Source organism: Halichoerus grypus, chromosome 11 (assembly GCF_964656455.1).
Source record: "Halichoerus grypus chromosome 11, mHalGry1.hap1.1, whole genome shotgun sequence".
NCBI classification, from domain to species: Eukaryota; Metazoa; Chordata; class Mammalia; order Carnivora; family Phocidae; genus Halichoerus; species Halichoerus grypus.
In genome coordinates, this window is record NC_135722.1 from 90,553,898 (window position 1) to 90,575,053 (window position 21,156).

General features: G+C 39.9%; 1 protein-coding gene across 15 annotated transcripts in view; it reads left to right on the forward strand.

Moving 5' to 3' along the window:
- Nucleotides 1–21,156, forward strand: part of CDON (cell adhesion associated, oncogene regulated) — a 113,944-nt gene that overhangs the window by 47,008 nt on the left and 45,780 nt on the right. For all 15 annotated transcript variants that reach the window (XR_013442548.1, XR_013442550.1, XR_013442549.1 and 12 more), the window contains 7 exons: nucleotides 2,586–2,713; nucleotides 4,380–4,652; nucleotides 6,158–6,304; nucleotides 7,148–7,291; nucleotides 7,931–8,218; nucleotides 9,910–10,179; nucleotides 16,512–16,862. Coding sequence is in view for 9 of the 15 variants with exons in the window: in XM_078058786.1 (XP_077914912.1) it covers nucleotides 2,635–2,713; nucleotides 4,380–4,652; nucleotides 6,158–6,304; nucleotides 7,148–7,291; nucleotides 7,931–8,218; nucleotides 9,910–10,179; nucleotides 16,512–16,862 (1,552 nt within the window). In the remaining 6 variants the exon portion in view is untranslated. The remainder of the gene's footprint in view (nucleotides 1–2,585; nucleotides 2,714–4,379; nucleotides 4,653–6,157; nucleotides 6,305–7,147; nucleotides 7,292–7,930; nucleotides 8,219–9,909; nucleotides 10,180–16,511; nucleotides 16,863–21,156) is intronic.

Here is a 21,156-nt window from a genome sequence, read left to right on the forward strand (position 1 = left end):
GGCAGACGCTTAACGACTGAGCCACCCAGGCGCCCCTCCTCTCCCACTTTTTAAAAGAGGTCAGCAAGAAAAAACTTAAAAGGCAGTCCGTGATCTGATGATCTGTGATCTAGATAAACTTGAGTTGGCAACTCAGATTTTGGAGTGCATGGCATAGAGAAGGGAACAGATCCCGGGAGACATTCTTTGATTGATTAGAAGCCATATTTAAGGTGCCTTGCTTTGTATTTCTACCCAGTTTTATCAGTGGTTAGAATTAACCTTTGCATAAGTGAATATGCACGTAGAATTCCCATTTCTAAAATGTCATTCACCTAGCTCTTTCGTTACATTTTGTTATATTCCGTAGTCGTAGGAATCCTGTGGCCAGCCCTGGCCAAGTAGGAATGTGGGGGAGAATTTGCAGACCTAATAACCACTCTTTGGATCCCTAGCCTAGCAGGGTGCCTGGCGTATAGTAGGCATTTATTATATTCTTGCTGATTTTAAAAATCATGTATATGAGTGAATAAATGAATGAAGGAATACAAAATATAGCTAGACTATGCCGAATTCATGTGAGATGACAGGTCTCATTAAATACTACTCTTTAAGGTACTTTGGGAAATTATGTTAAGGTATTCCTTTCATTTTGAAAAATGTCTCTTCAGTGCCTATTTTCGGCTAGGTATTAGAATTTCCCATGTTAGATATGAGATTGTTCTTGCTTTCAAGGAGGACATAGTTATGTAACCAGATACATTGCAGAACAGACTGATGAGTGCAGTGGTAGATGTGTGTCCAAGGGGTGGAGAAAGCATAGAGGAGGAATGAACCATATCTGGAGGGTGGCATGGACAGTGTTAATTGTAGTAATTTTATTTATCGTGTTTGTCGTCCATTCTTACTAGAATAGAAGGGGTACGTTTTTGCCTGTGTCACTTATTCCTATTGCCAGGTACTATTCAAGAAGCTGGGGAGAGAACAATTTAAAATATATAAATAGGAATAAGCATTTGTCACACGAATGATTTTTGATAGATAATGCAAAATCCCTCCAAAAAGAATTTACCGATTATATTTCCACCAACAGTAGATGATAGCGATTTCTACCCACATCCTTTATCAGTGCTGGGTTTTGTGAAACTTTTTTTAAGCTTTAGCTGAATGTGCTGTGCTGTCTCTACATTAAAGAAACACAAAAAGGATCCTTCCCTTGACTGCCGTGTGTCTCCAGCAATTCTCCCTATTTTTCCGCTGCCCTTTTGTAGCAAAGCCCTAGAAGGGATTTTCTGTGCTTTCTTCATTTCCTCCCTTCCCATTCTGTCCTGAACCCACCATCAGATGCTAGTCCCCCCTCCATCAAAAGCACTCTTGTCAGTATCACCTGTGCTTTATCGCGCCTTCACGATGGTGTCTCGCCTTACTCTGTTTCTCAGCAGTGTTTGCAATAGTTGCTCACGCTTTCCTTCTAGAAATGTTTCTTCTGTTTTTCTCCCTGGACACAACATTCTCCTGGATTTCTTCCTATTTCACTGGCTACTTATTCTTTGTCTCCCTCGCTGCTTCCTTCTCTATTTGGTCTCTAAAGGTTGATGTATCCCAAGGCTCCTGCCTGGTCTCTCCTTTCCTCTGTCATACTTTCCTTAGAGCTCATCTAGTGCTGGGGCTTTAATAGGTCTGACGTCTATACTTCTGACATCTATATTTCCAGCTCTGACTTCTCCACACAGCTCCAGATCCCTATATGCAGCTGTTGACTTGACAGTAGTACTCGGATGCCACATGGGTATCTCAGACTTACCTTCCCAAAACAGAACGGCTGGCTAAACCCTTCAATCCATCTCCCCCTTGCTGGTCTTCTCCATTTCAGTAAACAGAGTTATTATGGATTCTGTTACACCTAAAACTAAGAGTTATCCTTGACACATCTTTGGATTATACTCTAGCCAAGTCTTCAGCAAATTCTGTTGGTTCCACCTTTAGAATATATTCTGAGTCCAGTTACTCTTTACCACCTCCACAGTTGACTCACTGGTCTGACCCTTCATGTGCCAATCTCTCTCCTGAGTGATTACATTACCTCCTACTTGGTCTCCCTCTTACCTTTCTGCCACCGTTCCGTCTAGTCTCACTACAGTGGTCTTTGGGTCTACAAAAAGCACTGAAATAGTGTCTGGCATGTACTAAGCACTATGTAAATGTTATTATTTTGTTGTTTTGGTTACTGTTTCTATTTTAGGGCAGTGAAGGGGGGGTGCATTTTGGTGGTGTTGAGTTTTAGATGCTTGTAAAACGTACAAAGAAATGCACTAAAGGCAGTTGAATCAAGTATTCATGTAAAGTGATTGATTCTGTAAAATAGGAGGTATTATCTTAGTGCCTTGGAAGGATGAGCAAAACTTCTAACATTAGCTTAGTGTCTAGAGATTAGTTTGTGAATTGGGGAGATACGGATCATCAAGTGCCTTGTATTTGCCACACTCTACAGAGATTTCAAAATAGATGGTAGCCATTGTGTTCACAACTGGGACTATTGAGATACGAGATTTCAGCTGTTTTGGGGGTTTAGATGATCTTTCTTTCTTTTTCTGGATGTCTTTTAGTGAGACAAAGCCCGGAAGTCTGTCCTGCCTGCTTCTGTAATCTGGCGCTATGCATCCAGCTCCTTGGCCCTTACAGACACTGCTGTATGTTGTTACTCTTACGATTCTGTGTCCTTCTGTGAATTCAGGTAAGAGCTGAAGAATGGTTGTGGTTTTTGTTTTTTTTAAGTTTAAAATTTTAATTCCAGTAACATACAGTGCTATATTAATTTCGGGAGTATAATACAGCGAGTCAGCCGTTCTATACATGACTCCGTGCTCGGCACCATAAGTGTGCTCTTTAATCCTCAAGAATGGTCATGTCTACACTCAAGCTTTTCCTCTTCTTAATCCTATAAAAAAACAAACTTCAGCTTTAAATCCTCACTGATAATCATGGTTTCCAAAGACATTTCTAAGATTTGTTTGACCCAGCCGAATGATTTAAAAACTGATTCATTCAGCAATTTCAGGATCTCTTGGTAGTGCTTTTGGGCATTGGCAGGCCTTCCTAACATTGTCCTTATAATTTATTCCTCTCATTACCTTAAAAACAAGTATCGTCCTATCATGTTCTTTTCAGTAAGAGGATATGTTACAAAAGTCTGAATTTGGAAATTTTAACAGGAATAAAATGCTGACTCCATACCACTGAAGAAATTTTAGAATCAGCATGTATTAGTACTCAGCTTGGAGAGAACTTGGTTCAAATCCCAAATCTGCCACTTTCTCACATGACCTTGTCTGAGTTTTTCTCTACCTCTGTTACTGACAAGCTTAAAAGCATTGATTGTTAGATGTGTACATAAGCCCGCACCCAGTGCATGGCCCACGTGCGTTTCTTTTAATTTTAGATTCGTGTACAGATTCCTATAGAAGTAATACAGAAATACCAGTGATGTTTATTCATTAAGTAATATTTATTATTTCTGTTAAGAATACCGTATAACTTTTTGTAAGCCAAAAAGCTGATTGGCTGGTTTTGTTTCTGTTTTTGTTTTGCTGAACAACCACCTCAGGTTTTAGTCAAGAGAGGCACGTCCCTAATATTTCTGACGAAATACCCTGTGAAAGTAGGGTTAGCAATCTATTGAATATTTTTTTCTTTGAAGTAGTTTATTCCCTCAGATTAACAGTATTCTTGTCCCCCCCACCCTTTTGGGTGGAGGAGGGCGATCTGTTTTGATCCGTTAGTGCGAGAACCCACCCTGCCCCCCAAGTTGCTGAGGAAATGATGTCACAAGTGAAACTACTCTAAACACCAAATAAAATTTAAAATTGACACTCTACATCCAAAAAAGGATAGACTTTGTATTTCAGCGTGACTGAACATTGTTTTATATTAAAGGGAAGTAGTAAGACTGTAGCCATTATTTATAGAATAACTTAGTCTTAAATCCTTGGTGATTTAGGAGAGAATTCTTTTTATTTTGCAAGTTATTTTCACTTTTCCAGATTCTTAACTTGCATTTCTTAGGCGGTACTTCATGAAAAGAGCCATTTGCCATTTCTCACTTACAGAATTGGTATGTTGTCTGATTTATATCAGAAGGTTTCTCATCTCTTCTACCCTAATCATTAAGTCCTAGGTTAACGCATTTCCCTTTTTTCCTTCCAAAAACGGGCGTATAAAAATGTTCCTAGAACTTTTACAAGCATTAAGAATGGTAACTGGTATGATGAAATAAGGGCTTGCCTATAGTTATATAGATTTCAGATGAAATGTATTCAATATACTCTTCTTTCTCTCTCCCCTTATCTCCTTTCTCCCCGCCTCCCCTCGCCCGTTGGCACGTGGGGAATGTTTCCTTGTAGACTTGGCACCTTATTTTGTTTCTGAGCCACTGTCTGCCGTCCAGAAACTTGGTGGACCCATAGTACTACGTTGTTCTGCTAAACCTGTGACCGCTCATATCTCATGGTTGCATAATGGAAAACGATTGGATAGAAACATGGAACAGATTGAGATCCATCAGGGGACTTTGACTATTCTGTCTCTTAATCCCTCCCTTTCGGGTTCCTACCAGTGCGTCGCCAACAATAGCATCGGCGCCGTTGTCAGCGGCCCTGCGACAGTCGCCACTGCTGGTGAGTTGAATTTTGTCTCTGGTGTCTGTGCTTTTTCCTAGAATTACTGTTAGTGCTTGCACTGTTAACAGAGGGAAGAGCGTGGGCTCTGGAGTAAACATGTAGGCGTTCTCATCCCAGCCTTGACTCTTGCTGTGTGTTTAACTTGGGGAAAATGTACTTGAACCTCTGTGAGCCTAGCCTTGTGTCTTCATCTATAACAGGGGCATGGAAACAACTTTTCCATGGTTAGGAACGTTTTCTAATGTGAATTCTGAATTCCTTTGTGAATATTTAAAAGTCCTTAATATCAGGGCACCTGGGTGGCTCAGTCGTTAAGCATCTGCCTTCAGCTCAGGTCATGATCCCGGGGTCCTGGGATCGAACCCCGCATCGGGCTCCCTGCTCAGCAGGAAGCCTGCTTCTCCCTCTCCCACTCCCCCTGCTTGTGTTCCCTCTCTCGCTGTGTCTCTCTGTCAAATAAATAAATAAAATCTTAAAAAAAAAAATAAAAATAAAAAAAAATAAAAGTCCTTAACATCAACAGCAACAAAAAAGCTGTTGTCGCCTTTGACACTCCGTTGTTTCATGCCGTCCTTTATCTTTCATATCTAATTGTCTTATTTGTTTTGATTACTGAGTGATTTTAATTTATGTGATTGAAACCAGGCTAACGAAGCAGGAAAAAAAATAATTGACCGTAGAGAAAGGAATGTTGAGTATTGAACTTATGGAAAATCTGGAATGTGGTGGTTTTCTTAGTAGGTTTGAGCCATCTGCCTTTCAAATGGTGATGGTTTCCAGTAATGGAAAATGTCTTTGTTAGGGCACCCCTATTTACAGAACAAATCTGGATTCCCCAGGAGTCATGAGTTTGTCATAACTGAGAAGAGTAAATGTTTTTGTAAAGCTATGACCCATGGACAGCTCCAGGACACACACTGGAAGGCTGAATTCCTAGTGGCAGGCGGCCGAATGCTTTCAGCCTTGGAGATAATAAAGCGGGTCCATCTGTAGTGAACTGGAAGTAGTGAGAGGAACTGAGAGAGAAACAACACACTGCTTGGTTTTTCGATGTCCTAGGTTTGTTCCCATGAACCATTTTATTGCAATGTGAGTAGCTACCCACAGAATGAAGATGCATAAGGAAAGTGAGTTTTGATGAGGGACTGGATTTGAAAAGGGTTTATCCCGACAGAATGGGAAGGACTATATTTTTATAGTTTTTAAGGTGTTTTTAAGATGCTGATGTTTTTAAGAGCTGCTTGCTTTTCTTGTAGTCTCCTGGAAGCATTGACCTCTGGAAAAGGGTGCCATGACTTAGCTCTAGCCCTCAACCATGCACCTCTACCCCAGCTACTTTCTGAGATAGAAAAAAAAATCACGCCACTCTGTGAACTGGGATCAGCTGTTACCAATGGCCACGTTGCCCATGTGGCTTGTGGTTTTAAATTTCCTTTGGGAAAGAGAGTTCAAGTTTGCATTTATTTATTTATTTCTCTACTTATTTTACTTATTTCTTTTAGTTCTCGGTGATTTTGGTTCAGCAACAAAGCATGTTATTACAGCAGAAGAAAAAAGTACTGGTTTCATTGGCTGCAAGGTACCAGATAGTAACCCCAAGGCTGAGGTGCGCTATAAAATCCGGGGAAAGTGGCTGAAACATTCCACAGGTGAGACTTTCTACAAAAAAAAAAAAAAACCAGTGACACCCACGGAACAAATGTCCTTCACCTACTTTTGAGCTCTGTATGCTAGTGACTGTGGATACCAAAAAAATGTGTAAGTGTCGGAAGTCAAGTGGAGACAAGCACAAACGGCTACATTGTAGATGTGATTACAACCCCACATTCCCTCCTTCATTCCCGTCTCCACTCCGATGTTTTTTCTTCTGAGAAGACCTTCCTCACGGCCCCATCTAAAATAATACGTCCTGTTGCTCTCTGTCCCCTTTACTTGGCCTTTTTTTCTTTTTTTTTAAATTTTCATAGCATGGTGTTATACATGTTTTTGTTTGCTTGTATCTTATTTACCCCTTCCTCTGCCACCCCCATTTCTCGCGCTGGAATGCTGGCTGCATGAGTGCGGGGCTTTTGTCTGCTTTCTTGATCAGTGTAGCCCCTGTGGCCGGGCCCTCGCTGGCAGGATTTGTTGAGAAAAAAAATGAATAGATAGACATACATGGACACTGGGGGGTCAGTGCTGTAGGTGGAAGTTTGCTCAAGATGGTAGCTACGGTCATTGTATCTTTTTTTAATATGCTTGTGCTTTCAGCCTTCTCAACAAATGATCTGTTGTCAGATGTTTCTGCTGGGTTTGATTTTTGTTCCTCTAGTATTGTTGACTTTTTTTTTTTCCCTGCCTCGACTTTCCCTTTCTTTCATTTAATACATTTTCCTTGATTGCTTCTTTGTGGCTATTCTTACATCTAAATTTAAAGCACAGCTATCAACCTTCATTTGTTTTAATTGGCGTCCTTCTTGTGGAGGCCTAACTGCATTCTCTTCTTTCCTCAGAGAATTACTTAATCCTTCCATCAGGGAATCTTCAGATTTTGAATGTATCTTTAGAGGACAAGGGATCATATAAATGTGCAGCTTTTAATCCTGTCACACATGAATTAAAAGTTGAACCCATTGGCCGAAAGCTTCTTGTGAGTCGTAAGTATTTGGGAGAATAATGGTAACTAGGAAGAGTCCTCAGAAGCATTCCTTATAAAACATTGGGAAAGCAAAGTTCATTTTTCTTTCAGATCCTGTTTGCTTATCGTAAGAGAGTCTTATGAAAAATTAAATACATAAATGCATTATAGAATGGTATTGTACGTGTTTTTAAAAGATAATGAATTTTTAGAAGAGAATTTTGGTCAAGATTGACAGGGTGGAAAGCATATGGAGAACTTGACCCTTTGCTCAAATAAGAAGAAATTATAGAGAAAATATAACTTTATATCCCTGGTAATCAAATTGGTGGCTAACTGTAAATTATGAAAAAATATATATCTTTTCTCTTGCAGATTATGGTAGCTGAACTGAGATAGAACCAATAGTCAAAGCACAACAAAATAGTGGTTTCTGGACTTGTCAAAAATTCGACATTTCTCAACTGCTAATTCAGAAATAGCTCTCAAGGGTCACAAAGTGTTTTAATTTTAATTCTCAACTAAAAATGATTTAGCTAACGAGTAGGACCGTGTAGTGTAAAGAAGAATAAATGGGAAGATGGGAAGACTCACAGGTTTGCTAAGGAAGAGCCTGGAAGTGAATATTTAATAAAAATTTTTTGTTTTCTTTTCCCAGGCCCTTCTTCAGAGGATTTTCATATTCTTCACCCCACCCTGTCACAGGCATTAGCTGTCCTTTCTCATAGCCCTGTCACCCTGGAGTGTGTGGTGAGTGGGGTCCCAGCTTCTCAAGTGCACTGGCTGAAGGATGGTCAGGACGCTCTGCAGGGAAGCAATTGGAGAAGGTTGTATTCTCATCTTGCCACAGAGAGCATTGACCCAACGGACTCGGGAAACTATTCTTGTGTAGTGGGAAACAAGTCTGGAGACATACAACGTGTGACTTACATGGTTAATGTACTTGGTAAGATGTTACTTATTAAATTGCTTTTCAAGTCAGGCTAATTTTCTGGTCTAACTGATGCTAGAATAGAAGATCTATTTGGGAACTACAAATGAAACAGGGACTAGCTAGAAACACCTATACCAGTAGTCAGAACAAGCTTCATTTTTTTTAAAGGCCGCTGAATTTGGCAGTATTTCTTGGTGGCATAGAACATTTCACCTGGGATGCTCGTGAGAACCTCACCCCCAACCTGGTTATGTCATGCAGAGCTTGTTCTTCCTTCCTAACGACTTGGAGGAAAGAGACGGGAATTCAGTAGGATGGAAGATTCTGGGCTGTATCAGTGTGTAGAACCCAGTAGTAGTAACTAAGAGTACTGACTAAAAAATGTCATCTCAAAAAGAAATCTGTTTCGGGGCACCTGGGTGGCTCAGTTGGTTAAGCGTCTGCCTTCAGCTCAGTGCATGATCCCAGGGTCCTGGGATCGAGCCCCGCATCAGGCTCCTTGCTCAGCAGAGAGCCTGCTTCTCCCTCTCCCTCTGCCCCTCCCCCTGCTTGTGCTTTCTCTCTCTCTCTGTCAAGTGGATAAATAAAATTTAAAAAAAAATCTATTTCATTTTATTTTCCCTTTTGGAATGCTTTCACTGTATCTGGCTCATAAAATTTGCATTATTTCTACCCACATTCTCAATATACAGTCTTTATCTCAAAGCTTCTCCTTTCTTCCTTCTAGCTACCTACATCACTGTCATGTCTAGCAGCAGAAAATGTTTTCCTTTATCAAAATAGATTTTCATGAAAGCCAGAAGAAGTAGGTAGTAAGTCGTTTCATAGTAAAGATAGTTTTCATAAACTTCTGTGTGTGTTTATTTGCAACAATGGCCTGACATAGGTAACACGGGAAGTAAGGAAGGGTATGGCAGGTGAGCTTTAAAGTGCAATGATAATCAGGCCTAGATTAATATGCATAGTCAAATAATTTGGGCATGTGTTACAAATGTTGGTAAATGATTTACTTTGTCTAGGTGTAAGTGACTTGATGGATAGTAAAGTATCCATCTAACCTTAAGGCAGAACTGACCATGGAAAGCATTTAATTTGCAAATAAGCATTCTTCTGTTTTGGCTCTTGTTTAGTGTGAAATCCAGGGAAACTATTTATTTTAACCATCTGAGCCACCCAGGCACCCTTTTTTTTTTTTTTTTTTTAAAGATTTTACTTATTTATTCATAAGAGACAGAGAGAGAGAGGCAGAGGGAGAAGCAGGCTCCCTGCAGAGCAGGGAGCCCGATGCGGGACTCGATCCCAGGACCCTGGGATCATGACCTGAGCCGAAGGCAGATGCTGGGAAACTATTTATTTTAAAGAAATTACCTGAATCAAATGCTCAGAAAAGCCCAAGGGTGTGTGTGTATGTGTGTGTGTGTGTGTGTGTGTGTGTGTGTGTGTGGGCGGGAATTAAGTGGGTGGAGAGATCTAGAAAAAGAGACAATGACATATTAGTAACATATGGTTTATCCAATTAGAAGAAAGTTCAAATACATTTCTAATTTTGTCTTGATGACCACAGCAGATGGGAGAATGTGAGTGAACAATGCAATTTGGTTTCAACTAGTTACTAGTAGAGGGAGGATTTTCTGTGTCTCGTGTGATAATTTAAAAAGGTACCTCTTAGGGGTTCAAGTTTCATTTATATGTTTTATTTTCAGAAAATGCTTCAATTTCTAAAGGACTGCAGGATCAGACTGTCTCTCTGGGCGCCACAGTGCAGTTCACCTGTGAGGTGCACGGGAACCCAACTCCAAACCGTACCTGGTTCCATAATGCGCAGCCTGTTCATCCTTCCCCACGACATCTCACTGCAGGAAACGGACTGAAAATCAGTGGTGTGACCATGGAAGATTCGGGACTGTATCAGTGTGTAGCAGATAATGGGATTGGATTCATACAGTCTACTGGGAGACTTGAAATTGAAAAAGGTAGGCTTTTGGGTCCTGCAATCATAGGAAGTTTCACTTTACAGATAGGCTTTTGTTTTGGTTAAAAATTAAATCATTTTCACTAAAAGGGCATAATCCTATTACCATAACAGAACTAATGCCTATTTCCCACGTTCCTTTCTCGTTGCAGGTCAGTATTTCCATGATGAAGCAATATTACTTGATCAAGCTCATTTAAAAATTTTTTTAATTATTTTTTTTAACAGTTACTTACTATGTAGTTTAAAAGGCATGTGGTAAAAGTCTCTCATTCCTATTCCCCAGCCAACCATATTGCTTTTAGAACTAATTAGTTTTATCAGTTTCTTGAATATCCTTGTATGTACATTTATGATCACTTACACATAACATGTCTGTGTGCGTTTAATAACATCTGTTTGTTTTTTCCCCCTAAATGGTGGTGTATTCTTTATCTTGAATTTTTCACTTAACATATCTTAGATATCTTCCTGTATTGAAGAGTGTTTCATTCTTTTTTCAAATTGCTGCTTATTAGTATTCCATGATATGGTTGTAATGATTTGGTTAGTACCTTCCTGATGGCTATTGCTAATCTTTTGCCATTTTAAGGAGTTCTATAATGAATGTCCCTCTGCATAGATTATTTTGCTCAGGTGTTTATATCTGTAAAATAAATTCCTAGAAATGAACTTGCTGAATAAAAGCAGGTGTGCATTGGTAATTTGGGTAGATACCACCAAGTTGCTCTGCAAAATTGTTACTTGTCTTTATATTCTTACTGATCAGCAATGTGTAACTGCCTGTCTCCTCCTATCCTCACCAAGGCAGGGCATTGTCAATTGTTTTTTAAATCTTTGCCAGTCTGGTAGGTTAAAAAAAAAGTACCTTTGGATCTATGTTTCTTCTATTATGAGTGAATTAGGCTTCTTTTCATGTGTATGAGTCATTTGAATTTGCTTTCCCGTGTATTGACTGTTCATTTTTTTTTGTCCATTTTAAAAATTAGATTGTTGGTCTTCTTTCTTGTGGATTGGTAGTCCTTTATATATTAGGAAATCAATCTTTTGTCTATGAGTTATAACTATTTCAAATGTCAAAGAATCATTGTCATGCAGACCAATTCTCTGACCTTCATGCAATTATTTTAGAAGTTAATAATAAAAAGCAATTTTTAATTGGCCTGTATTTGGAAATGTAAAATTATACTTCTCAATAGTGGAGTTAAAAAAAAAACTATAATGGAAATTTAAAATACTTTGGTGGGGCACCTGAGTGGCTCAGTTGGTTAAGTGTCTGCCTTCGGCTCAGGTCATGATCCCGGGGTCCTGAGATCGAGCCCCGCATCGGGCTCCTTGCTCAGCAAGAAGCCTGCTTCTTCTTCTCCCACTCCCCCTGCTTGTGTTCCCTCTCTCACTGTGTCTCTCTCTGTCAAATATATAGATAAAATCTTTAAAAAAATAAAATAAAATAAAATACTTTGGTAATGAAAATGTCACGGATCGAATCGTGTAGGATATAGCAAAAATGGAACTTAGAAGGAAATGTATAGCTTTAAATGCTTATAAAAGAAAACTGGTAAGACTAAAAATTAGTCAGCTAAATGAAAAAACAGAAGAGATTTAAAGAAAGTAGAGGAAAAGAGATAATAAAGATAGGAGCAGAAATCAATTGAATAGAAAATTAAGATGAAGGAAAGAGGATCAATAAAGGAAAAAGTTGGTTCTTTGTAAAATCTAATAAAATGGACAAATCTTTGGCAAAATACAAATAAACAATAATAGGAATAAAAAGTAAAAGTCTTGTAGAGATTGAAAGTAATAAGACTGTGATAAACTTTATGCCAGCAATTTACAAAGATAGACAGAAACGGACAAATTCTTAGGAAAAATACAACTTAGTAAAGCTGTGACTTAAAAGAAATGAAAAAGCCTGAATAGTCCTATACTATCAGAAAGAAACTGATTAGGGGTTTAAAATCTTCCCACAGAGAAAACACCAGGCCAGCTGGTTTTATGGAGAGTTCTACTAAACTTTCAAGTAACAGACTGTTCCAAATATTACATAAACTCTTCCAGAGAAAAGTAAAAAATGGGAACTCTCCAGGCAGTATGATTTTGATGCTAAAAATCACAAAGGAATGGCACAAGAAAGGAAAATCAAAGGCCAATCTCATTTATGAACATAGATGCAAGAATCCTATATAAAATTTAGCAAGTCATCAACATATAAGAAAAGGAAATATATCTTGACTAAGGAGTCATCCCAGGAATCTGTCAGAAAATGTAAAGTGTCATTCATCCTTTTGATTGAATAAAAAAGAAAAATAATATTATTATATCCATAGAGGCAGAAAAATTTGACGTATTTCAGTATCCATGTTAGACACTCTTAGAAAAATAGAAATAGAAGGGAATTTTCTTAATTTGATAAAAAGTATCTAACAAAAACTTACAAGAAACATCACTTTTAGTGGTGAAATATTGGAAAGATTCTCTTTAAAATCTCTTTTATTTATCATCATACTGGAGATTCTAACCAGCACAGAAGGACGAGAAAAATAAACTAGGTAAGGATAAGAAAGAAAGAAACCAATGGGCGCCTGGGTGGCTCAGTTCGTTAAGCGACTGCCTTTGGCTCAGGTCATGATCCTGGAGTCCCTGGATCGAGTCCCGCATCGGGCTCCCTGCTCGGCAGGGAGTCTGCTTCTCCCTCTGACCCTAACCCCTCTCATGTGCTCTCTCTCATTCTCTCTCTCTCAAATAAATAAATAAAATCTTTAAAAAAAAAAAAGAAAGAAAGAAACCAAATCATTATTAATTTATAACTGCCATGATTGCCAACATAGAGAATTCTCAATTTGCTGGCAAATTATTAGAAATAACGAAAACATTTAGCAGGGTGGCTGGATGAAGACCAACAAGCAAGAATCAATGTCTTTCTACATAACACTGTATTAGGTTTCTCCGGAGAAACAAAACCAAGAGAAGATATAAGATACAAAGAAGAGGTGATTTCTTACAGGAATCGGCTCACATGGTTATGGAACTGGAGAAGGAGGCAAGCCAATAGTATAATTTATTTGTGGGGAGGAGGAGGAGCTGATGGTGTAAGTCTTAACCCAGGTCCAGAGACTGGAGAACCAGAAGTGCTGATGTCCAGTGACCGAGGGCAGGAGAAGATGAATCAGCTTAAGCAGAGAAAATTCACCTTTCCTCTGCATTTTCGTTCTACGGAGCACTCAGCAGACTGGATGGTGCTCACCGTGTTGGGTGGTGCCATCTGCTACACTCTGTGTGTTGCAGACACACCCCGTTATCTGGACATCCCTTAGCCCAATCTAGCTGACACATAAAATTAATCATTATAATCAGCAACAAACAGAAAATATAATTTACAAGTCACTTTTCAATATTAGCAGCATGAAAAAGACCTAGGTAACCTAGAAAGGTATACCAGTTGGTAGATACCCAAAGTCAGTATTAGACAGCTGTCAGGTCTTTTCAAAACCTTTTCTGTAGATTCATGCAATTTCAATTAAAATCCTATCAAAATGGGCAGGGAGTGGGCATAATAACATCTCACCATTGTCCCTCCCTTGCTAGGATAACTCTGGTGTAGGTTCTACATTATCCTCAGCAGTATTGTGCTTCAGGCCCAGGGGTAACCTGATTCTATATACTCATAGTGAGCATGTTGGGGGGTGTCTGGGGGGCACAGTCAGTTGAGCGCCCAACTCTTGGTTTCGGCTCAGTTCATGATCTCAGGGTCACGAGATTGAGCCTCACGTTGGGCTCCCTGCTCAGTGGGGAGTCTGCTTGAGATTCTCTCTCCCTCTCCCTCTGTCCACCCCCCTCCGCATGTGTGCACAGGCTGTCTCTCTCTCTCTCTCTCATTCACTCTCTCTGATAAATAAATCTTTAAACAGAAAAAAAAAAATCCTATCAAAATATTTTGAGGATCTTAACAGACTGATTCTGAAATTTATATGGATGAGCAAAGGCCCAAGAATAGCTAAGACAGGAAAAGAAGAAGAAAAAGAACATGGGGGACTTGTTTTTACAGATATTAGTATACAAAAATCTGTGGTAATTAAAATATAACATATTGGTGCAGGAACAAATAGACTCTTAGAACAAGACAGAGACAGCCAAAGACATTTGCACCTAAGGACTTGACTTAGGTGGCATTGCAGATCACCAAGAGGAGGCTGTCCATTTCAAGTTTTGATGTGGGATAATTAGTTGTCAAAATGGAGAAAAAGAAATTAAATCTCTAACCCATAATGTATACAGACAAATTCCTAGTAGATTAAAGTCCTATCTATGAAAGGCAAATGACAAAAAAAAAAAAATTATTTATTTACTTAGAGAGCATGAGCAAGGCTGGGGGGGGGGGGGGCGGCAGAAGGAGAGTGAGAGAATCCCAAGTAGACTCCTCCCAAGCATGAATCCTGATGTGGGGCTTGATCTCACAACCCTGAGATCATGACCTGAGCCGAAATCAAGAGTTGGATGCTTAACTGAGCCATCCTGGTGCCTCGAGATGCCAGATTTTTGAAAAAAATATAGTTGAGTATCTATCTGATTGGGTTTCAAAACTTAAGACATTTTGAGCTAATTTTTTAAAAAAAGATTGATATGACTACATTGATATTAGAACATCTTTGTTATTAAAGGATAGCATTAAAAATGAAAAGAAAAGCAATATACTGTGAGAAGATACTAGTAACATACAGACCTAATAAAAGAACAGTATCTGGAATATGCAAAAACTCTGAATCACTACAAAAAAGATAAATGACCCAATAGAAAAATGTACAAAAGGCATTTCACAAAGGAGGAAAAATACCAGTGACACAGGTGAAAAGATATTCAGTCTCATTAATACTCAGGGAGGTACAGCTTATTACCAGTGAGACAAAATCTTAACATTTACCAGATTGGCAAAAATTCAGAAATCTAATCATGCCAGGTGATGGTTTTGTCAAATGTAGGAAGTAGGACTGGAGGAAGAAAAGGATGTGCTGGAGAAAATGCCATTTGTAATTAATATTCCATTGTAGGTGCACTTAAAATTAGCTCCAGGGGAGCCTGGGTGGCACAATCGTTTAAACGCCTGACTCTTGGTTTCAGCTCAGGTCATGATCTCATGGGTTGTGAGATCGAGCCCTGTGTCTGGCTCTATGCTCAGCACGGAGTCTGCTTGAGTTTCTCTCTCCCTTTCCCTCTGCTCCTCCCTCTTGCACTCTCTCTCTCTCTCTCTCTGGAATAAATAAATAAATCCTAAAAAAAAAAAAGAGAAAAGAAAAAGAAAAAAAGTACCTCCAGAGAATGAATACCTAGGACTAAAAGGAAAGAGAGTTGGTGTCGCTGTAGTTTGGAAAAAAAAGTGTTGTTCATGTATATGGTAAGAAATAGGTTCATCAACTTACACTCAGAACTGGTTTCTCTCCTAGGATTTTTGTAATCAGATGTTTCCCCCGGAATTAACTATTTTTTTGTGAAGGAGTATTATTTTGTTTTATGCTATTTCATACTGTTTTCATGTTTCAAGTCTGAGGTTTTGACTTCACATGTTCTGTACTTAACAGTGGTTGGATGTGTAGGGGATACATAGTGGAAAGCTCTCAACAGATTCCTTTATACATTCCGTTTTCCCTAAAGGACAGGCAGTCTAAGTAGGCAATGTCTAGGAGCCTACAATGAAGAATTTTACTTTTTTAAGAAATTTATTTGAGAGAGAGCGAGCACAATCAGGGGGAGCAGCAGAGGGAGAAGGAGGCAACCCACTGAGCAGGGAGCCTGATGCGGGACTCGATCCCAGGACCCTGGGATCATGACCTGAGCTGAAGGCAGATGTTTAACCGACTGAGCCACCCAGGCGCCCCAAGAATTCTACTTTTTATGGACAGTTTTACTTGCTGAAAGTTGAGACGGGAACTAATAAGAAGTGATATCTTTGTTTTAATTATTACTATCATTACTGTATCACTATTTGCATGTGACTTTGCAAACACTGTTATTTCAGTGAATGAATGTGTTCTCCATACTGTAAATGTAAAACATTGCTTAGGGGATTGTAAGCAGATTTACTGTAGTGATCATTTCACAAAGTGTACATATATGTTGAATCATGATGTTGTGCACCTGCAACTTATGTTATATGTCTGGTATACTTCAATTAAAAAAAAAAAACACTGCTAAGAAACACATGTATAAAAGATGCGTTTAAGACTGCTACTTGGGCACAACATTGAGAACATTTATGCAGTAAGATTAATTGATATAATTTTGCATTGTAGATACAACAGTGTTATTATTCTTTTTATGTGTGAATTACTTTTTTAATAGGCGGTGGACTCAAGCCAGTTATAATTACAGCACCAGCAAGTGCACAGGTGGTAGATGGAGACTTTGTTACTTTGTCCTGCAATGCCACTGGAGTGCCAATCCCTGTCATGCGTTGGTACGACAGGCATGGGTTGATAACCAGCCATCCGTCTCAAGTGCTTAGATCTAAATCCCGGAAATTCCACTTACGACCTGGGGGCTTTGACCTGGAGCCTGTCTACCTCATCATGTCCCGAGCTGGCTCAAGCTCTCTGTACATTCAGGCTGTCACTCAGGAACATGCTGGAAAATACACCTGTGAAGCTACAAATGAACATGGCACCACGCAGTCGGAGGCAATCCTCACAGTGGGTGAGTGGCCATTCGTTCTTTTTCTCGGGTGATTAGCTTCCTCTAATAGTAAGGGGATAAAGTGCTTTGAAGTATGTTATTTTCATGAGTCCAGCAATCTCTAAATATAGATATATTTTCCCAGAGACAGTGAAATACAGGACTGTAGTTTTTGGTATTTGGTTTTCACATGAACTGGAAGAACAATTAATCTCCATTTCTGATCTTTTTGTTAGAGTTGTATTTGTCCTGTGGACGGCTCTCATTTGGGAGCAAGCCCCAGTTAGGACCTCTTTTCATGATTAATGCTTTTGGTTTTCTAAGCTACTGAATATGGTCATTGCAGACATTTTTCAGGGGAGCCCTTGATAAGTACAGTATCCAAAGTCTCAAGGGTTGGCTTTCATTGAGAAAGTAGAATCATGGTCCTATTAAATAGTACCTCTTATTCAAAGTTGCCTTTCTAATGGAATGCATAACATTCATTCTTGATATTCTACTGATTTTTGGTGAGGATGTCTTAAAAGCTTTGTACGGTCTTTGAAGAACTAGTATATAGAGTATCAATATTATTAAGATTAATTCAAATTGGACTTAATTCAAATTCAGACCTTCTGTCAGTGAGTATTTAGAACAGCCTTCCCCCGCAGGTGGTCTGTTGAGTGGAGACTGTCACCTTATGTGTCATGCAAGAGGCAGAGTACTGCCCTTGGTTTTGGCAACTGAGGTCCCTGCTTTAGAGAACTTCGTGTGGCCTTCTTCTGCCTGGGGCCTCAGATCCCACAGGTCAAAGAGTCCATGAGGGTCAGGGGTTGTGCTTACCCAGAGCCTGGCGCCCATGTTCCTCCTTCCGTACAGCAGGACAGGGCTCTGGAATTCCTTGCTTTCGTTAGTTCCAAGTCTGGTTCCACACAGCTCTTTCTCCCTGGCCCGTCTTCCAGAGTGTAGGCCACACCACCAGTGGCCAGCACCCTGCAGCCTGGAGAGTGGACAAGGGGCGGTCTGGCACAGGAGTGAAGGTGAAGTAGACAGAGCTTGGATGGGTACACATGTATTTCCATTCACATGCACACAAGGACCCTCTAGCTCTAGATGAAGCTGGAGGTGGGAGAAGTGGGGAAGGCCAAAGACTTCCATTGATACCCTTGTGCTACTCTGTGAATGGCAGAGGTGGGGATGATGTGGGGGTTAAGCATGTAGGCTGGGTAAGCATCCTGGCTCTGCCACTTAGGAGCTTTGAGACCTGGGGCGAACTGTCGAACTCGTTCCTGCTTGTTTCCTCATCTGCGTAACAGACATAGTGAAGGTCCTACTCCTCAGGTGGATGTGGGAATTTAAGGAATTCTTACCTCTAGTTCCCAGATGCAGAAACTGGTTCCTGGAGGTTAGGGTCATACAGCTAAGGATACGTGGTGGAACAGAGTATGCACCTGGGCAGTCTGGTGTAAAGTGTTTATGATGGTGTCTGGCAACAGAAAACCTTCAAATTCCAAGTATTAGGTTCTAATTATTACTATCTAATTATTATTAAATGATAATTATCCCATGTAGTGGTTAGGGAAGGAATAGTTACTGATTTCGTCATTTTAAGAATCCTCAAATAAAGAAGGTAGTTGAGTGTTGTATAAACTTATACATATATAAAAATACGTGTGTGTATGTATACAGGTGTGTGTTTATATATCGTCTGCCAAGCAAAAATAAGAGTGGCTCTACTCAAAAGTGTTAGCGGTAGGACAGGTGTAACCCAGGCGCTGCTTGGTTAGCTTTGGCTGAAGTGATTGTTTCATGTAAATACGGGGTAGCCAGAGACATCGCTGAGATAGTCATAGCTGATGGAACTAGATAGTTTGTTTAACTGCCTCACTTTAAATATGAAAGATCTGAATCCCTTAGAAGATGCATAAGCCAGTTTGTTTAGGTTAGAACTTTTTAGATCTTTAAAATCTGCCTCCCCCCTCCAGGATTTTAAGTCTTGATAAATACCATTTTCATGTATAGGAAGTAACCCCATCACCAACATCCTACCTAAGTGGTCCTTGCATTTCCTCTTTTGCACGATCTGTAATTATTAAGACCCAGCCGAGTTTATTAAAACTTGTAACAATATAGAACAACCCATTTCTTTTTATAGGAGTCTGAGCCTTATTAAATTCTAGCATACTGAGAGCTATTTACTTTGTTTTTTGTGAAGAGGGCAGTAAGCAAGGTCAAAGGGAGAGATGACTGCCCCCCACCCCCTTTTTTCTTTCCAGAGACCTTGGGTTTTGAGGTCTTGGATGTACAAATATTTGTAGAATGGGTTGTAACTCTTCAGAACTATAATGGGAGTTGGCCTGGGATAGTCCGGGTAGGGGTGGCTGCCATGAGTGGTCACGGTGGGAATGGCTTTGACAAGGTTGGTTATATTCCTTGTTTAATTAGTTTCGACTCAGAGCCATTAAATTCATTGCCATTAAAAGCAGAGTTTTATCAATCTCTTTTCCAATTCAAAAAGCGTTCTACCTTTAAAAATGCTAGATCTCTCATCTGACCGTTTCACAGAGTTTTGTTTTTTTTTTAAGATTTTACTTATTTATTTGAGGGAGAGAGTGTGTGTGTGTGAGAGAGAGAGAGAGAGAGAGGTCACGAGCAGTGGGGAGGGGTAGAGGGAGAAGCAGACTCCCCGCTGAGCAGGGAGCCCGATGGGGCTCAATCCCAGGACCCTGGGATCATGACCTGAGCCAAAGGCAGATGCTTAACCGACTGAGCCACCCAGGTGCCCTCACAGAGTTGTTTTGAAGATAAGTTGAAATAACATATGTGAAAAAACTTTTGAAAGTAGCATTGGGGCCTTATAAATTGTGTCTAGTAGCTTGTGAGTGCTCAAGTTATATTATTGGAAGTCGTAGAGGGGAAGGAATTGAATCCCCTTCCTAATAAAAGTTACAGAAAAGTCTCATTGCATTCTGAATGGCAGAAGTAGAATTTTGACCCTCATATGGTTAGACCCCGGCTGGAGCATAAGTCTGTCTCATGCCTCTGGATCAAATGAGGCATGTGGTCTTTAAGCTCTTGTACTGCGAAATACCACTTCCCCGTGGTAACCAGCCCAGAAGATCCAGGAAAGTACTAATGATAAAAAGGTCATTCTCCACCACCCTGAGCCACAGCTAATCACCGCCCCTTGCTCTTGCTTGAGGCCCTCCGCCCGCAGCTGCACCAGCTCACACCCTTCACGGCCAACCCACATTCTGACTCACTAGGTAAACACGGCAGCTCCAGGAGCAATATTTTGGAAGTTTGTCTCAGTGAACTTAATTCATTTTCTCCTATATGATTTTCTCACTGGCGTTTTATTTTCTTTAGAGGAGGACACGTCTGGGACACCTTTTCTCTTTTAAACCAAGAACTGACCTATGGGGTTTTGTTTTGTTTTGGTTTGGTTTTTTTGCTACTTCTCCTAAACTGTGGTGATTGTTGGAAAAACACACCCACCTTTTTTTTTTTTTTTAAACCAGGAATCTGACTTCATTGTGCAAAAGAAACGCTTTGACATTGTTTCCCCTGCTCCCTTCCTCCACAAAAGTGGTCAAAAATAGGAGATCCTTTTGTCGCCAGTATGAATAGCACTGTAGAGAAAGCAAGCCATGAGTACTTCGGTTTCATGGTGCTGGCAGCATACTTGTTTTCCTAGACTGCTTTCTCATTTTTGGCGGCAGCACCACTAACATTCTTCAGCCACCTCTTTTCACCATCTCCCAGAACCCTAATTTCTTCATCTGTAAAGTAGAAGTGGTGCTATCTACCTAAGAACGTTGTTTTTTTTTTTTTTTTTTAAAGATTTTATTTATTTATTTGAGAGAGAGAATGAGATAGAGAGAGCATGAGAAGGAGGAGGGTCAGAGGGAGAAGCAGGCTCCCTGTTCAGCAGGGAGCCCGATGCGGGACTCGATCCCGGGACTCCAGGATCATGACCTGAGCCGAAGGCAGTCGCTTAACCAACTGAGCCACCCAGGCGCCCCCTAAGAATGTTGTTTTGAGAATTTAATGAGATCATATTCATTAAATGTCTAGCACAATGCTTGGCACATAATATGTGCTCAGTAAATTTTTGGGGGGTGAGGGAATATATGCAACGTATTTATTTTTTCAGTGCAAATAGAAGTATTTGTCCCTCTCTGGATGTTCTGGATGCTTTTAGTCGTATTAAGACTGTGGGCTTGTTTTATTTTTCTTTAGATTGGCAGTTTCTTTTTCTTTTATTTGTTTCTTTATTTTATTTACTAGAATGGCAGTTTCTTAAGCCAACCTTCGATTCTATCCAGAAAGAGGG